We start from the raw sequence: 19,518 nt of genomic DNA, 5'->3' as shown, positions 1-19,518 counted from the left end.
TCCAACACATTTAGCTGTAAACATCATGTGAAATCACATGCTGGCTTTCAAGAAACGCTCAAGTCAACTTAAAGGGACAGTTCACCACCCAAAAAATATTTAATCATTTAAGCTCTTCTATTTTTCTAAACCTCTATGACTTTCTATTTTCTTTAATATATAGAAGAAGATATTTTGAAGAATGTTTCAGTCATTTTTGTCCATAAATTGCTTTGGATCCCACTGACTTTCATTGTATGGACAAAAACAGTCAAATTATTTTTTGAAATATCTTTGTGTTCTTCAGAAATACAGAGTCATACAGTACATGTTGTTTGGAACAACATACATTTTAGTTTTTGTGTAATCTATACATTTAAATGTCAAGCTAGAGCTGCACATTTAAAAAATAAATATGTTTTCTGGAAAAAGCTAGTCAGTTTGTAGTAAAGATACATCAGATTTCCCAGAAGACCCTTAACACACTTGTAACTGACACTTGGTGTAATACGGGTGCTGATGATGGTGTTCCTATTGTTCACTGCAGTTCCTGGCTGCAATGCAAGGGGCCTGTCCCTCAGGCGTGTGCTAATTAAATCTCTCATATGGCCCATCCACAGTAATCCATAAAATGGTCATCCATGTGACTCAGCCCGAGGGGCTGATGGAGTTCTAGACAGGATGTGGATCTCCAAACTGCCACACAAACACAACCAAACAATCATTTTACACTTCTTACCCTTGGATGACATGGATGGAGTTTACGGAAAAGATTTCTAAATATTTGTAAAAAATAATGAACAATAGTTTCCTAAACCTCGCCCCCAAAACTCATGCCATTAGTTGAACCAATATTGCTTTGTTGGGATGGTCATGATGCTCAACAAACAATTATTAATAGCACCACAGAATCACAAGGTATATACCTTTCAGAGTAACATATAGCCGTCTCTGTAAGCTGGGATAGAAGTAGTCTCAGCCTCAGACGTCATGCCCACAGACTGTTGGCTAAATGGTTGGTTGAATTCTACATGATTTCCACGAGACGTGTGTGTTGCGTTCTTTAACGTTCCGCTTGGAAACAAAGATATTGTGGCACCAAACCCCCTCACAAAAGAAGACGCTGTTTACAATTGTGATGACAAGTGCTTATCAGGATCAACTTAACGCTGGATTTTCAAAAGTATGTCAAATATTTAATGTTTGTGGCACAGAATCTCTAAAATAAGTCAGAGAGTTTTACACACCAGTCTCTTATTGCGGTGACATTTGTATGCCTCGAAACATGACGATGAACGAAACAAACTGTGATTGGTTGTTTGGTCAAACAGCCTCATGGGCGGGCCTTGGCCAATGAAAGCTGCAATGATTTCCAGACCTTCAGTTTGAGGATATGAAAAATTGTTACATTGAAAAAAGGCACACTTCATTACACAGAGCCATTGTTAATAGAGAAGATGCGCAAATCCACTTCATTTTCAGCGTTTTTTTGGCGCATCTTCTCAGTTAACAACGGCTCTGTGTAGTAACAGCTGCTCTATGTGAAATCACGCACCTGATGGAATTAACGGCTGATTAGAGAACCGGCTTTACTGACGAGATGCGCATTAACGATCGGCCGATCGTGATCGGAGCACCCCTAGCACTGAGCTAATGAAATAATGCATTTCCATCTTTACAAGCAATGCTGTTGTGACTTCAATCTCTTCCGGTAATCAGATGATCCTGCATTTTATTTAATCTCAATAAAATAAACAGCTGGAACAAAACTAAATGAAAAGACTGAACTCTGCATATTACTCCGATTTTGTTCTCAAACGGAAACTTCAGGTGTGTGAGGAGGACTTCAGACATTACAGGTGCAACTGACATGTAGAGGTGAGTGATTAAAACTAGTGTTAAATGCACAAAAATCTGAGAGAAGACACTCAGCAAAAAGCTGTCCGAGAAAAAGGAGAGTGATTATATAACTTAATAATGAAAAAAAAAACGATATAATAAAATATAAATAAATAATGTCTGAAGATAACGTATAGCCTTAAAACTTATGCTAAGAGTTATGCAATTATAATAATTAATAAAATATTTAATTATGATATATATAATAAAAGAGATCATACTTTTCATAAATAAACGTACATAAAATTTAAAAACTTTAAATTGAAAAGTCAGGTATATTGACTAATTGTAAGCAGTCGGATTAGGTTTACATATCTGAAGACTGACTGTCTGTTCTGTTGCGCTGGTAAGAGGGACGGGGAATACAGTTACACACAGTAGAACAACCACAGGCTGTTAGATGTAGAAGAGCATGAATGTGTCCATATGTCCCCACAAAGGAAACAAGCTGTTCACTGACACCACCCCGCCGCTCAATGAAACGCTTTGCCAGGAAGCAGACATTATAATTTTGCCACCTGCAACACAGGGTGACCTTAACCAAACACTGACACTAATTCAATGACAAGAGCGGGACCTTGGCCTCTTGCATTTCAGGAAGGAAAAGGCAGAACAAACCTTTTCCGTAACGAAAAGGCTGCTGTTTCCCACACACACAGTACATCAACACTGTTCATTGTTTACATGGCTTTCCTTTAAATTAGCACTTTATCAAACAATGACTGTCATTATTAAAATAGAAGGGTAAAAAAAAAAAGAATCAGAAGCTTGTACAGCCTTTCACCCTTGTTTTGAGGACATACTACTGCCAAAAAGAACATACCGCACGGAAACTGGGAAGTAAGACTTACATGCATAAACACTCACAATGCAATGAATATGCACTGGTTCGTGCACCTGAGAAACCACAGCCAGGTATGAAGCCCACTGCAGTTTTAAACACTACACAGTGTACACATTTCCCTTAAGTCCCTTTGAAACAGATGTGCCTGGACAGAATATCAATGTAAAGTAAATGTACTTTTGGCATTTATACAGCCTGTAGTCATGGCAATATCTTTCACAGCAGACTATTGCTAGGTATAATGTGGACAAAGAAATGTTCCTTTATGAGAAGCTCTATAGCATCTTTAGCGACTCATTTTCCCCTAAACGCTAAAGTTAAGTGCATTTCTGTCAGCACATTTTTTGGTTGTGATTTTACAGTTTGAGGATTATATTTTAAGTGGAATTAAATACACCTTAACCTTAGCATTAACTAATAATATTCCTTCAATTTCAAGTTCACAATGTACATTTTCCTTAATTCTATCCCTCACTATGATAAATTAATATCCAGATTTGGAACAAAAGTCTGTTATGTTAGCCTAAAACTTAAACTGTGTGGCAATAAACACAAAAGATTTGTTCTCACAGACATAAACCTATCAAATTTAAATAATTTCAGAAAGGCATATTTCATAGTATAGGAAATACATTTTTATTAAATGCAGTATTTGCCCTAAGAATTAATTATTTTTTTAAATTCATGAAGAACAATTTATCTCTATTCTCTGTTTACTGAAATCTTTAAACTTTAAATCAAAAACAAAAACATATCAAATAGAAAGATAGATTATCCACAAGATAAATACTACAACTTATTTTACATAATGGTCCTTGTGATAGGCTGCTATACAGCTTTATGCCATCTCTACAGTCACAGGTTTAGGTTTTTTTTTAATTATTGGGAGCGTTTCATCTTCATGAAAAAAACTTTTCATATTAGCAAGACAATCAACAATATTTGCCTTTATGACTGTGAGCAGTCTCTACAGTGTCTGCATCAAACTAAATAAGTGAGCTGAGAGTGGGACATAAGGACATCCACCAGCACATCTGTCCTCAAGAGCCTAAAGAACCATTTTGGTCACACTTGCTTGCTCTTGGAGGTGTCAGACGCTGAACAGCGATGGGCCGCTCCAATGACCTCCTTTACGGCTTCTCTCACAGATGAGTCTTTCATCATCATGCAAACAGACAAACCACTGAGTCCTTCTCTGATAAACAAACACCACTGCAAATCAATTAGCCAATATCAGTAATGCCAATATGCTGCCTCCTGCAAGTACAGATAAATGAAAATGTGTTATTGCTTGTGTTTGAAATAGCATACTATCATACTCTCTATACAAAGCATGCACATTTTCATTACACATAGAATATGATTGTGTTTGCAGTGTGCGTGACCTGACCATTTCCAGTGTGCTAGATGAACAGGAAGTAATAAATTAGATTTTTTTTCACTCTCTTGACACATTATTTAAATCAGAATAACAAATTTTAAAAACAGTATAAAGTGTATACTACAGTATACTTAAGCTAGTTTTTCATTCTGAACATGCTAGCTAATATTACAGCTAGCTAATATTGCAACATGTATGTTCTGTTTTTAGAGTCTCCAGCAAAGACGATACGGTTTTTCATGTTCCACTGACTGGTAAAAGCTGAGTGCAACTAGGAAATGAGAATCTTTCTCTGAAAAATATCTTTTTAAAGAAAGAACGCCCCGGAAATCAGAGCAATGGATGAACTGAGGTGATACTTGTGAGGAAGGGGGACATAATGTTGAGTTCTCGCTTTATGAAAAACAAAAAGAGGAAGGATATGACTCTAGATAGGAAACGGTGCGGTGTGAAGAAGCTTTGTGTGGTCAGTGCGCAGAAATAAGGCCACATGCATGCCAGTGTGCTGCTAAAACAAAGAAACAACTTGAGGCAGTGAGGACAAATTTGGGTTCTGGTAAATGTAGATGTATATCTCAGACTTTCAAATCTATTCGACACACTGAGGTATCGTTCACACCCAAAGACTTTAATCCTTTAGGGAATAGTTTGTGGCCATTGTTAATGTGAGGGAAGTGAAGCTTCCGGTCTGAGAGCAACAAAACATAATTTTACAGAGTAAAACTCACACTATCATTCACAAAATTATGCAAATTAAGATCTTAAAATCTGACAGCCATACTTTCCTGTCTCACTTCGATGAGGATCTAACCCACTAGCCAAACTGGATTTCGAAAAGTGACAGAAGGTCAGACATGGGCAACAAGCCTTTTGTTTGATGTGAAGCAGTCAGGCAAAGATGGTCAGACAGTAAGACGGACCAAACCAGACTGGCCATATGCTCTCATGGACTTCAACTTCTCCCAACAGGACTGAGGGTCAAGAGCCTGCTGCCACCACTTCTGCCATCAGCAGACGCCGAGACTAACACTGTTCTGGTTGACCTAGCAGCGCCAGGCCACAGACGAAAGAAAGAAAGTGTGGTGGACAATCAACATTTCCTGGGATATGAATTAGAATATCATTGAAGCCACATTGTGCCAAGTCGGATAGCTTCCTGTTTAAAAACGACCTTGGTTAATTTACTTCAAAGCAAAACAGTGGGTAGTCCAGACACTGCTTTATTTGATGACTAGAATATTCTCTTATGTGTCACTGAGATCCTGTTTTTTAACCACATGCATGTACTTTAAAGCACGTGAAGACTGTCAAACGGCAAATACTGTGGCACTCCACCGAAATAAGGGACAAGTCTGGCTATTGCAACATGCTCTTTTTAAACTTCTGGTTGTGAAACTAGGGTAAACTCAGCAATTCTTTAAACAAGACAGCCCCTCCAAACCACTAACTCAAACATGTGGACAAAAGGCACAGCATTTGGGATTGTCAGCTTTGTACCCAGCCAATTTGTTGTATTTGTAAAATAAAATAAAATCAAGAAAACAGCTGAGACCCCATTTTATGCAAGAATATGTCAGATTCCAATCAAAATCTGTTAAAAAATAATATTGGTCCGGGTGAGCCTAAATTGCTTAACACCATAAGAGAGGCTACAGATCAGGAAAAAAGCAGAAATACAAAAGCATTAAGGCACACTTGTAAACCTTCACTGTAGCATGTGATTTCTACTAATCGAACAAAGAAACAGAAGTGAGACATTCAAAAAACAGTGACGTGCTGTTTTTACAGGCGCTACACAGAACTATGTGTACAAGTGAAATTCTGAACATACAAAGCTGAGCCTAAAGCCTACAGGTCACATCCTGGTCCAACAAATGATAATCTGGCAAAATAATTATTTGTTTATTATTTTGATACTTTCAATCTTTTAAATGAAATGTAAAAAATGCTAAATGTCCCTTTTAAAGAGGACAATTCAATACACCATGAATTCAGGTAAATTAGACCACTTTTTGACATGTCCAGATTAACCTGAATGAAGCTTGTTCAGAACAAAGCTGCTCAGGATTGCTGCTTTTATTATCTGATGTTCTTACTCGACTACTAAGGGGCTGAGATGATATAAAAGCATGTCAAAGTTCTTCCTCCGTCAGGGTACGGCTACTGTATATTGACACATCACACAAGAATGTTCCACATTTACACACATTTACAACCACACAAAAAAAATTTCCAAATGTAAATATAGCATTCCTTCAATATTGTTTCCGATGAAAATTCATCATTGTATCAATAAATAAAAAAGTTGGATTTCAAAGTATAGTCTATATATCTTTTGCTTACCGTATCAGAAAACTGAATGCGCTTACTCAGCATTCAAACTGAAAGTAGACAGCAGACACAGAGCTTTCAAACAGTCAATTTGCCTGATAGCTGCTTTCATTCAGCAGTAACTCTACAGCAGCAACAATGAGTTTTAAATGTACGACAATGAAGTGAACTCAGGTATTCTGAAAAACTAGGACAGTTTGAAGGAAATACAATGTATATAATCAAAGATTTGAAATATTAAAACCCAAACTCATCTGAGACTTCACAACTCTCACTGATTATGTAGTACAGTCAATAAGTTAAATGAAAGCATAACAAATCCACCTCACTTCACAATGTAAAATGCCAACTCGATTTGTCAATATTTGACATATTTCAGATTGGATTAAGAAATTCAGCGACCTTATCAGGTATTGACTGGATTGAGAAAAGTGGCCGTTACATACCAGAATGGAGTCAGTTCAAATGTGTGTTTAATAAAACAATGTCTAAATATGTTAACATTATCCATTGGCCTATGCAATGTAATTGACATCATCATGAAAGGAATGTCATTACAGAAGAAGAACATTACAAAGACGTCAAACTATTTTTTTTCTTTGGAATAACATGTACTACTGAATCACTCATAAAAAGACCAGAAACAAGTAATGAAAGTAAATGTGGTCAATTTTGATTTCATGTTTAATATAAACCTACATGACTATATGCGTCACGGTGACGGCTGAAGGTACCTAATGAAACAAACTCATCCAGTCTGATATAACGGTACTACTAAGTGACACGATATTGTTAAACTGTAGGATGTCCACTCTGTCTTTGTCCAGGACATTCTAGGACATTACATCACCCCCCTTGCTCAAATTAAATGTCTCAGCACATGTTCGGACTAACAGCATCCTGCCTGAAGTTGATTTTACCACTTAAACAAACCATGCTGTTTACTTGCTGGTACATTAGCATTCAATGAACAGTAAAGGGTCACTGAAGAACCCCTGACATTCTCCAAATCACACATTTGTCCTCTTGCTCCAGTGCAAATGAGGACAATCTTTACAACCACAACTGGTTCCCACAATGTGAGCAACAGCAAAACTTACTGAATCTGATGCTCACGCTTCCTGTGAATGCCCAGCTAAAAACACACCCCGCCCGGCCCTTCCATGGCTTCCTGTGAGAATCTGCCTCACTGCAAAAGGGTATGGAGTAGTTTTGGATGCAAGGAATGGGCCAATTTGGCTGGCATGGCATGAAATTGAATAAATAAACCAAGAGGGAGGGGAGGAGAAGAGAAGGAAAAAAAATCCTCTCTTTGTGGCCGCAACCCAGCTAATGGAGACAAAGAGCTCAGTAGCAGGAGGACGAAGATTAATAAAGGGGATCTGAGCTCGGCCCTCTTTCTTCGTGACTCTGCTTCCCCATCACCCCTCAAGCAGCGGTCGCTGCAACAAAGTCCTCTTTGAGTTCGGCCCCCTGTCCCGCACTTCCGCTATAAGGGTCTTCAAAGTTCACGACTGTTTGAGCTGCTCACAGGGGAAACGAGCCACGGCTCCACAGGACAGTGGAGAGACAGGAAGAAATGAGGGTGACAAGGGAAGAGACACTCATAACTGATACACTGAGCGAGACTACACGAAGTAACCTAATGGCAATCTGGACAAGTCCTGGTTAAAAAATTAGTCCACTTCCAGAATAAAAGATTTCCAAATAATTTACTTACCCCCATAGACATCCATTTTCTGGGTGATTCTACAAGGTTGCTAGGGTGTTCTAGACTGTTGCCGGGATGTTCTGGTTGATTCTACTTGGTTGTCAGTGTGTTACAAGAATGTTATCAAGGTGGTTGCTAGGAATGGGTGTTGTGGGTGGTTCTAATTAGTTGCTAGGATGTACTGGTTGGGTCCAGGAAAATTGCTACAAAGAGTGTTCTGGGTAGTTACGAGCTGGCTGCTTACGGTTTCAAATAAGAAATGACTGCCCCCTAAGACTTGTCCTTAGATGTGATTTAGATCTATCCTTTAATGAGATGTTTCCACCTGCCAAGCAAAAATAATACTTTTTGCATAAAAACAAAAAACTAATAACAATTCTCAGCAAGCAAGAATATTTCACTCTGTCTGTGACACCAGCCCTTCATTAAGAAGCTTGAGTATATGGAAAATCCAAAACTGGTTGACCACTTGACAGTACTGCTTTGTGCAGAAAAGGCTTTGTGTTGAAATGTGGTATTCCAGATAAGATCCCAGTACAGAATGGACTGGCCAGCTGGAAGGCATTTAGGCTCATCTCCATGGAAGAGCAACTGAGCACATGGAAAGGTGCCATGAGAGCCTCGGGTTCATTCACCACAGGGGGAAAGGACATGGTAGACCCTGAGCTGCCCTGTATGACAACATACAGCAATCATTATCACTTCACATAAAGAGATGCTTGCATGAGTACTCAAACAAACACATACGGTTTAATCACCTTTGGAGTGTACTGACATATAATGGGATTTTGTCATCTGTGAACATCCGCAGCAGCTTACTTTGTCATTTACCACAGGCGTATAGGCGTGTGTGCGTATTATCTAATTTCCTGATGTGTCATTCCTACTTCCATCTAGAATAATGGATTCAATATCACTGCAGCACATTCAGCCCGAAAGCCACAAAGTGTATCTTCATCACTGCAGTTTTGCTTCATTAGTGTCAAAATACAAATGCACAATTTCTTTCATTTCTTCACTTATTATAATCCTAAGCGTGGCTTTGGTGGCTGGACAAGATTCTTCCATCTCACCACAGGAAATAAATTAAAATCTGAGACTTTAGATCAGCTGTATGTTTATGACAGATTAGAGTACAGATTGAATGAGTTAATTCATTACTAAATCAAACAGCAGGTTTTACAGTAAATTCTAAACAGATACGAAAATTACAGTTGTCATTTATTCACACTCATGTGATATCTTTATATAGATCTTTTTCACATACAAAAAATAACTATAAAATAGCAAAAAGTCCTTGTTTACTAGATTTCAGGTCTTTTGATTAAATTCAGTATCTTTACATGGGGAACACAATCAAATTTAAGCCATTGTTCACTCATGCTCATCCACTCCAGAGAGCTCCATGCAGCCAAATGACTAAATCATACTCATTAAATTGAATTTGCCAAATTAATCAGTTTAATTTGTGAACAAATATTTATTGAACGTCCTGAACGAACGGTTATTTAGAAAAGAGCTGGCTTGAACAAACAATTTGTTCACAAATTGGCCTGAGCAAGGTTTAGATCCAGTTGATCCCTGACACAATAGCACTGTTTACACTTGGTATTAATATGCATTTTCATAAATTCAATAACAAATGGACGGAAAAGGTGTGAATGGGGTCTAAAACCATTTGATCATGTCTACTTCCAGAGGTAGTTGAAAAATTGCTTTCATAGTAAACACTTTGTGTCTATTCTCCACCTACTAATGTGATGCTTAATCACAAGTCTGATTCACAGATTTCAAATTTGCAGCTGCTTTATCATTTATCACTTGCTTCCTAAAAAATCTATGTGATTACATGAGTAAGTAAATATTGAGCGAGTAAATATTTTTTTTTAAATAGATTTACATTTTTAGGTGAAATATCCCTTTAAGAATAAACATTGTGATCAATGAATTCCAATGAGTTACTTTAGTTAAGTTCTTTAATCAATCTTATTTAGTTACCTAAATAAATGAACCTGACTTTTAAAACAAGCATCAGGTCAAGCTAACCAGACTAATTTTATCTTAAAGTGTTCTTTATGACTCAAGCAAATAATTCAGTTCCAATCATTCTAACACAGTCCATATCCATCAATACTACACGCTCCTTTGTTTGTGCAAGGATGAGGTAAGTGGGATAAGTTTACATCATGCTGTTCATATTTCTTTCCTTTCAGAAGCAACTGGAAAAACCATTCATCTGAAGATCTCACCCAAAAAATATCTCAAGAGTCATGACTCTACAGCCGGCCTCTGGCCACAAACCGCAGGGGCAATTCCCTCAGGACAACTGAGGAATTCCTTAGAGCTCTTCTGGTCAAAGGGGTCAAGGGTCAACGTGCCAATGTATGCCCTTCTATCTACTGCTGCCTTTCTCTTTGCAAAATATGCCTCTCAAGTAGCCGGCTATTGTCTACGCTGCAATAGTAATGTTTGTGATGGGGTCACAATCATTGGCGGTCAAGAGAGAGTGAGAAAACACCAGTATTTTATCTAATTTAAGCAAATAATCACACCCACTATCCCACAAAGACATCTGAGGGAAAACAAACCTCTTATATGCAGATAAATCCTCGTCACCTGAATAATTAAACAGCCAGGAACACAAAACAGACCTTAGACCTGCTCAAAGAGGAGTTATGTAAGTGTCAGTTTAATGCAAACCACAATCCGAAGTTTATTGAACATTTTAGGAAAGAACATCTGCTAAGAGCCTTATCCCATAATGCCTGTGGTCTGCATACCTCTCCTCCATCTGATAGCGTTCATAATCCCTAACACATGGCTTTGTTTGCTGTCAGCTTGTTTGTAAAAGATGAGGAGATGCCAACAGGCATACCTTATTCACGTAAGTGTTTGTAACATGGCGCCTGGCCAGTTAGATGTGATTAAATTAGAGGCGTTAATCTAACAAGTAAGTGCAAGTGACAGTCACTACACCATTGCCTGGTTACATACCGTGTCCCAATGTCTTTCTGTTTTGGATATCTGAATAAGCATATAATTCATTAACACCTCCCTCAGGCAGTCGGGAACACAGAAGACTTTATCAGTTTCATGCTGTGCTCGTGACCTCACAGTGACTCACCAATCAGTCGTCTCTATCTAGGATTTCTAAGTTTGACTTCAGCTCAGCCGATCCCACTGGCTTAAAAAACTGAATATCACAGAGAACATCAGCAGATGTCCTTGCTCACAATATTTGTCTGACCACAAAAGGCCACGGGAGGATTATTTTGTAGAAGATCCTCACAGTTTCCCTGCTGATGAAACATGAAAATATCCTGAACATGAAAAACACGCAACATTGATGATTTGCAACATAAAGCATTATTTTTTTCCATTAACCAGCAGCTAACACATTGATTGACAGGACATTTTATTGGTCCCTTGGCTGCTGTTTCTGCTGTTTCGCATTAGGTGGCCCCACCCATGAGAAACTATCATTGGCCTAAATTTTTCTACACATAATAGAATATTAAATATGTGTGACTGTGCTGAATAGTTGGTAGATGCCACAAATGATACATTCTACAGTAGTGGTTGACCGATATTGTTTCTTGGACAGCAGCTGCTGGATTAAAAAATACATGTGTAAAATGAACATACTTATACTTTAGATGACAAAGTATTTTTTGCAAATAATTAAATATTTTTAAAAAATTATAATTAAAAAGGATGTAACCACTCTAACTAACAGGGCACTCAGTATTCTGGGACGTTTGTGTGCATTGGGAATCATATTTTTCAAATAAAGCCAAGGTAACACTCATTTTACATACAGCACACAAATATGACAGTGGGTTACTGCATAAAGCGCAGTATAATTTGAAATCACGTTTAAAGTTTAAAGCTTAAAGCATTCAATTCACACGGGCTGACCGTCACACAGAGAACAAGCAGTCATGCTGGATAAAAATGCACACTTCACATTAAGATCTCACAGCTGGATTCGACTAAGTTTGCGATGTTTGTGAAATTAAATTTTCATTAGTCATTCAAAGATTTGTTTAAATGAAATAAATGCATATTTGCTTAATGCTGATGGCAAACGAGAAAATATTATAATGTTTGCCATTCTATTACTAATAATATAAAAGCAATTGTTATAATACTTTTTGTATACATTAATTCCTTTGTTTAACCGTTCTATCTGAATATTAGACAGACTTCTATTCGTATTAGACAGAACTGTTAACAACAACAGTAAACAAGAGAGAGAATGTGAGCACTGTGTGCGCTCAGGTGCTGCCTTTTTCAGTGCCGTCAAAATAAAAGTCCCACCTCGAACACATCGGCCAAGCAGAAAAACGTATTGGCCAATTCCGATATTTGAAAAATGCCAAATATCGGCCGATATATCGGCCTTGACAATATATCGGTCAACCAATACTCTACAGACAATTCAAAACAGTGTATAGCATTAATATTTCATTATATTTTTGTAGATGTTTTGGAGGGCTCTTAATAGGGTGAAATGGACCAATCTTTTCAGTTACTAGCGAAAATTTTAAGACTGTGCACGTTCTTGGTGTGCCATCAACCAATCAGTTTTGTCACAATAGTCAAATTACAATAGAGGTGTCCATCCTGATTCTGGAGGGCCAGTGTCCTGCAGAGTTCAGCTCCAGCCCCAGTCACACACCCCCGAACCAGCTGATCGGTGTTTTCGATTACTAGAATCTTATCTTCAAAGCAGGTACAGATTTTGTGACAAATTAGTGCTAAACTCTGCAGAACACTGACCCTCTAGGAGCAGTTATGGCTCAGGTGACCTGATGCTCCAGAACCAAAGAACTACCATGGAAATGAATGCTTGTGTTTCATTTTTATTTCCAGATATCCTTTGGTCTTTGAGTGTTACCGACATTAGAAAAGTCATCAGAAACAGCTCAAACTAAAAAAAGCATTTTTCCTCCAACTATTTTCACCTCAAGTGATACGTTATCAGAGTAGAACATGCAGAAGCTCAACCCCCTCGACAAAACCAGTCACTCATTAGCATTAAAAATGAAGCTTTAATTAGCAACATTATCCCCGTGTTTGTTTTATATCAGATACTTGAACACGAGGAAAGGTCTACGAAGCTAATTGAGCAAAGGAAAGTTGAAGAGATTCCTGAAATTCCTGGTGCTGACTTGTGCCTCTGTGTCCTGGCTTATAACGCATGACTTGTTGCAGATTTAAGACACTGTTAATCTAACACTTTAGAGGACATAGGAGCGTAATCAGAAGAACTTGCGGCAGTCACAGCGAGAGCTCACAGCTGCAGACTCACCGCTGCCACTACTGATGATCATCAGTACTACTGTGCATCTGGAGGGTCTATGGGGATCAGCGAACCCAAGTTTAGCATGCAAAACTCCCAGCACTGAATTTATACATCCATTTATGCTTCTAAAACACAATGGGAACTAATAATCTGAAAACAAGAAGTACATTTTTGTAAAGAATTACAAGGAAGTACAAAGGAAATGGCAAGTAACATTAACTTAAACATGAAATTTTGAAGTAGAAATACTGAAATAGTGTTTTCTTTATGGGGCTACATGGTAATTACAGCAATCATAATTGTTGATTATTCCCTTGAAATTGTGATTGCGTTTATTAATTATGATCATATTTTAAATTCAGTGATATTTATACCATTGTTTGAAGCAACCACATGCTTTTAGAAGAAAATAATGTTTTAGGCTGAAAGCACTGAAACTGAAACCTTTTTTTGCTTTTGTATAGTATTAACTCAAATGTCAACTACACATTGTAGTGATGTAATGATTAACCGCGAGCTGGTTGAAAATCGATTCAAATATGTGACGATTCAAAACAGTTGAGATGCTAAACAAAATCGCGATTAATTTAGGGGTAGGTAGGAGTTTATATGGATGTATGTCTGAGGGGAACTTACTGTCTTGCCTCTCTATAATGCATATTAAAATTCATAAGTGCAGCGCTGCTTTGTTTACAGCGGAAACCAAGGAAACACTTTAAGCACGACCTGCTGGCAAAAAGTGAATCTGTTTCTCAGTTCAGCTCATCTGCCGTTTCGGTTTCTGTATCATGCAGACATCATTTATGTATTGTTTCAAAAACTGAAGTCAAATCATTTTGTTTTTGCTTCAAATTTCGAAATTATAAAATCTTATTTAGATTAAAAACCACTCCTGTTGCATGTATGTTTGGATCATGATTATAATGCAGTGGCTGCCTCTTATTTGATTTGGGGCTTGTTTTAACATTTTCTATTTATTTTAGTTTTTTACATTTACATTATATTTAAATTTGCTATTTGGCTGACGCTTTTATCCAAAACGACTTATAAATGAAGACAACAGAATCAATCAAAACCAACAAAAGAGCAATAATATGCAAGTGCTATGTTAGTGTATTATTATAGTGTTATATATTTCAATTTCACAAAGAAACATGGAGCATTTCATCTAATAATGAAATCAAAATCGTGAATTAAATTGAATCGTGAGTTGAGTGAATCGTTACATTCCTAAAACTGTGGATTGGTTTCTTATTTAAATTATCATATTATTAAAAATATATATGCATAAATATGCATGGTATTATAATGTAATACTAAAACTAAAATTAAAACAAATGGAAAAAGATAACCTGTAGAAACATAACCTATTGCATTATATCAACAATTTTTTATTATTATTATTAAATACAAGTATATTTTATACATTTAAATTGAGAAAAAAAATACAAACTAAAATTTAAATAAGAAATTCATTCTTCATTGGCTTGTGTTTTTCTTATTTTTCCTATTTGATTTTTGGGATTTGACATGGTGGGCCAAATGTCATCACGGGCCAACTTTGGCCCAAGGCCCTGATCCGGGCATCTCTGGTTTATAGAGTTCCAGCAGCTTACACATAAACCATAAAATGGCAGTTTATCTAAGCTGAGGATTGTTTCCATAGTTTGGCGGGCGCAGACGTATACCACGCTGAGCCATATGGCCGCTGGGTAGCTGGCTGTGACACTTTGGTTTGGATCAGATCTATAACTATTTATAACCCTGAAAGCCTACACTTGTGCTTCCCTCCTGTAAGGACTCAGACAGAGACATCATCGGCAAGCAGGAAGTGCCAGGTTGACTTCCTCCCCCTGCTCCTCCATACATTCATGTCATTCTGTTTGGGTGAACAGTCTCCTGCCCACAGGAGCCCAGCTGGGCCACACAAACTTACAACAGCTGGACTGGCAGCTGGATTAGACATAAGAGGGGGCACAGATCTCAACCCAACACAGGAATCCTTGGTCATGTACAAACATTGAAGTTTTACATGTAGGAACTCAAAACGTAATTGAATCACAATCTTCATTTAATCCTTGGAATCGGCTTCCTATCTTGATGGTTCAAGGTCTGTTAAAATGGGACTTAGCTAACTAACAAAGGACTTCCTATTGGGCAGATGAATAAGGAGGGTGCATTAAATTGATCAAAAGTGACAGTAAATATAACTGATAATGATACAAATGTACAAATATTGATTAAACGATTTATAAATATTTCTTGAGCACCAAAGCAGCATATTAAAATGATTTCTGAAGGATCATGTGACACAGAAGACAAGAGTAATGACTGCTGAGAATTCAGCTTTGCCAACACATGAAAAAAAAATTACATTTTAAAATATATTAAACTAAATCTTAAATTGAAATAATATTTCATAGTATCACAGTATTTACTGCATTTTTTATTAAATATATGCAGCCTTGGTGAACATAAGATACCTTTTCAAAAACATAAAATATCTTACCCACCCCAAACTTTAGCATTTAGAATGGTTGTGTATACAGTAGACTAGTTCCTGCTATTTTTATTTTAAAGTCCCACTTAAAAATAAAATGCAGTAATGAATAAATTAAATGAATATAATTCAAATATAAAAACCAATAGATGTTTTCATGGACAAGTGAATAGATATTTAAATATTTTTCAATATATAAACTGGCATTTAACATTATTTATAATATATTTAACTGATGATTTAAAATGCTAAAGCCATAACAAATTATAATATATTGTACATAGTTAGTAATAATACATTTTAAATCTCAAAATGCATTTACCAACTGGTTTCTTGAGTGTTTAGCCAAATACTTTTCTTCATCTATTTGTCAATGTAGTAAAAAAAAAAAAAAATGGACATATTGGACAGGTCTTTCTGGGAACAACTAATGGACTTATCTGACTTATCTGACTCAATTCTTCTAAGATACACCCTCTTTCTCTACATCTCAGTATGACAGAACGCAGAAACTTCAAAATGTGCTGGTTTGAATGATTTCCAAACCCTTACAACTAAACCTCTTTGTCATCTCTGATCTAAAATTCATAATTTAACAGAAAAGACGCTAAACAAATAGGGCATGATGTCTAAATAGGACTCATCAGGGAATCTTCGGTTCTGCCAGCCATTTATAAAATCAGCCTGTTTTACTGCTTTGAAACTATGACTTTTTCCTTTTGTTATATCTGTTAGAGATTCCTAATAGAATTCCACAGATAAACAGATCCAAGAAGAGCCATTCAGGTAGAGACAAAGTCACAGTCCTGAAAACGTTTTGTACAATTAAAAGGTTTCAGGGTATCTTCCTTATCTAAAAAAATTCATGGAGCAAATTCATTATCAGTCTCCCTAGAGTGTGGCAGCCAATGCTGTTTGCCATGACTGTGCGTGCTGACAAAAGACTACTTAAGAGAGCCAGCTGTGAATTGAAAGGCAGACAGACGTCTTTGATATCGATCTCAAGCATGGCCTTGTTTTTCACAACGAGGTCCTTGGAAAGACACAGACGCAGAAAGACAAAGTGGTCTCCCCTCCCTTTCACCTGATGCACCACCGTCCACCTACGTCAAAATATCTTGATGAGAGGCCGTCGGGTGCATCTGCAGGGACTAATTTGATTGGTCGCGCTTCACTTAATGCTTCCAGATCAGATAACATCAGACACACCGCTAGGGAGAAGAATCCTTCTGAGACTCAGCAGATGAGAGGGACCTATGATTCTTTCCATATGCAGAGAAATAACAATAACTAGGACAAGTGAACCCATCCTCTCTCAGGAAACCAGAAACAGCGTCTTTTATTTAAATCTTAAACTGCCACAGTCGGCTCGACGTCAACTGGCAGCTTCCTCACAAAGCCACTGTACTCCAGAAGCTTAACAGTGAAATATGATTATGAGGGATTGTTTTAAAACTGGCTTAATAACTGTAAGGCTGCTAACCCTTCATTGGCATGTTTGTAAAACCTCTCCAGTTCCTTTGATCCTGTTAAATTTATCCCAGGATCTAGAGGTTTTGGACAAATGCACTGGCGTGGAATGTGAGAAATGCATTTGGGAACGCATGAAATACAGAATAACAGAGTTCATTAATGTTAAACTAGCTATAAAACACTAAACTTGTAGGAAGGTTGGAATAGGAATAGGTTCGTGATTGTCTATTCTTAAATCCAGGCATGCTATGTCATGATCGGATGCTAATGAGAGCAAGAAAACACATGTCAAGTATGCCAAATCTTTCTGGAGATTTCAAACATTTTCTGTCCTTATTTTTTACTTGTTGACATACTTTATCAGTCCTTTTAAAGTAATGCTCCAGGAGGGATGTTACTGCAGAACACATGGGCTGAGCAGGATTGTATGCTGATGAGCACAACCAGGTCTTATCAAAAAAAAAAAAACACACACACACACACACACACACACGAGTGTTCTGAAAGTTACAGGGGATTTACTAGATTGCCCTGAAGACCCTGAAAATCCCACCTCTCACATGAGTCGCTGCTGATTTTATGAGACAGAGCTAATAAAGGGAAATGGCACATGACCAGGAAATACAAGCTCGTTTAAGTTAGAGCTTGTTTGAATGAATAAAAAGCCAGTAAAAGTGACAGAATCTACTTTCTCGGTTTGAAAGTGTTCTCACTTAAGATATTTCCAGTCAACAGAGTACAGAAAAATAAGAAACAGTCATTTGAACAGTATCCTTTATCAGAGACGTCGGTTTTAAGAAGGTTTAAAGGGGCATTTGATTTCAATTTGGATTTGTTTTTAAACTCGTTTTAAGCCAATATAACAATAAAAACGGTTATAAATAACTGTGCTTAATATCATTATTTTCGACTCTTTTTAAAAAAAACATAAACAATTGTGTTGATGACAGTCATAATAGAATGTAGGCTATATGCTACTTAAGTGTTTTACACACAGTGTCATTTTTTGCTTGTATGTGTTCAATAAAATAAATGGTGGAATGGATAGCCTTCTTGAGCCTTATTGTTGGGGCTGTAGCCTATGCTGTACACATAAAGCGAAAAGGTTGAGCAAATTAGACACCAACTTGAAGGAACAACATTCAAGTGCTTTTTAAAGCATATTAATGAAAAAACCCCAATAAGTCCCTCAACAAAACTTTCCCTTGCGCCTCATGGTTTGTTTTTGTTTTTTATAAAATGCCACTAAAAACTAACCTCCCCAACACTATAGAAACGCTGCCTGTTTCACATATTCTCCCTCTTCCTCTTTCTTGACGCCAGTACCGTGACTAAAACACAACTTGACAACTTCGCCAGTTTCCGTTATCTCCAGTTTATAAACCCGTAAACGAGACTGTAAGGATAACCGGGTGCTCAAACTGCAACGCTCAGAAAGTTTGAATTGAACCCGGTCTACTTACCGACTGCAGAAATGCCAAATTTCTCACGTAATCCCGTTCAGTGTTCAATATCTCGTTTAAAACGCACAGTCTCAGGCGAAGCTGACGGTCCGAGTCCTTGCTGCTGAGATCCCCGTTTTCTTGTTGACTGTCCTCCTCGGTGTTTATTTTGCTCATTTTTTTAAACAAAACAAAAACCTTAGAGAGAAGCCTCCAAACAAACAAATGTATAAGGCAGTTGTATGAGAACTGATGTGAATATGTGAAAATTAATCCATTCAATCCGACGCGCTCTGCACGCAGCCTCGCGCCAGGATGCGGCAGGGGAAAATGTTACACTGAAACTGAAGAAACTTCTCTAAAAGTAGCAACGCGCAACATCAACCGCAAGGCTATTTGCATCTCATTAAAACACTTTCCGTTTAAAAGGTAATCTAGAGACGTAGCCCACCGACTGCCTGTAGCATAAATAAGGAAGGAAGGTGGCCAGAGGAGCGAAATGACGTGAAAAATGGGAGTGCACGTGAAACGATAAGTAACCGTGAAATCACACGCAAGACCGTGCAGTAAAAGGCGAAGTAGCGAGTTCAAGAGTGCTCAGTGTGGTAGACTACATGAAAAGTGAGACGGCTGTGGGAGCTTCAGAGAGA

General features: G+C 37.5%; 1 protein-coding gene across 3 annotated transcripts in view; it reads right to left on the bottom strand.

Annotated features, from left to right (window-relative positions):
- The window catches only part of LOC128018632 (phosphatidylinositol 3,4,5-trisphosphate-dependent Rac exchanger 1 protein), a 68,132-nt gene extending 48,614 nt beyond the window's left edge, over positions 1-19,518 (bottom strand). For 2 of the 3 annotated variants that reach the window (XM_052604254.1, XM_052604255.1), the window contains exon 1: positions 18,890-19,492. In XM_052604254.1, coding sequence (XP_052460214.1) covers positions 18,890-19,045 — 156 coding nt within the window. In that variant the 5' untranslated portion in view covers positions 19,046-19,492. Of the gene's footprint in view, positions 1-18,889 lie in introns of all 3 variants that reach the window. The other variant, XM_052604256.1, reaches the window with a different exon arrangement.

This window comes from Carassius gibelio, chromosome A8 (genome assembly GCF_023724105.1).
Source record: "Carassius gibelio isolate Cgi1373 ecotype wild population from Czech Republic chromosome A8, carGib1.2-hapl.c, whole genome shotgun sequence".
NCBI lineage: Eukaryota > Metazoa > Chordata > Actinopteri > Cypriniformes > Cyprinidae > Carassius > Carassius gibelio.
Note: the sequence above shows the minus strand (reverse complement) of the source record. Positions and strands in the feature narration are given on the sequence as shown.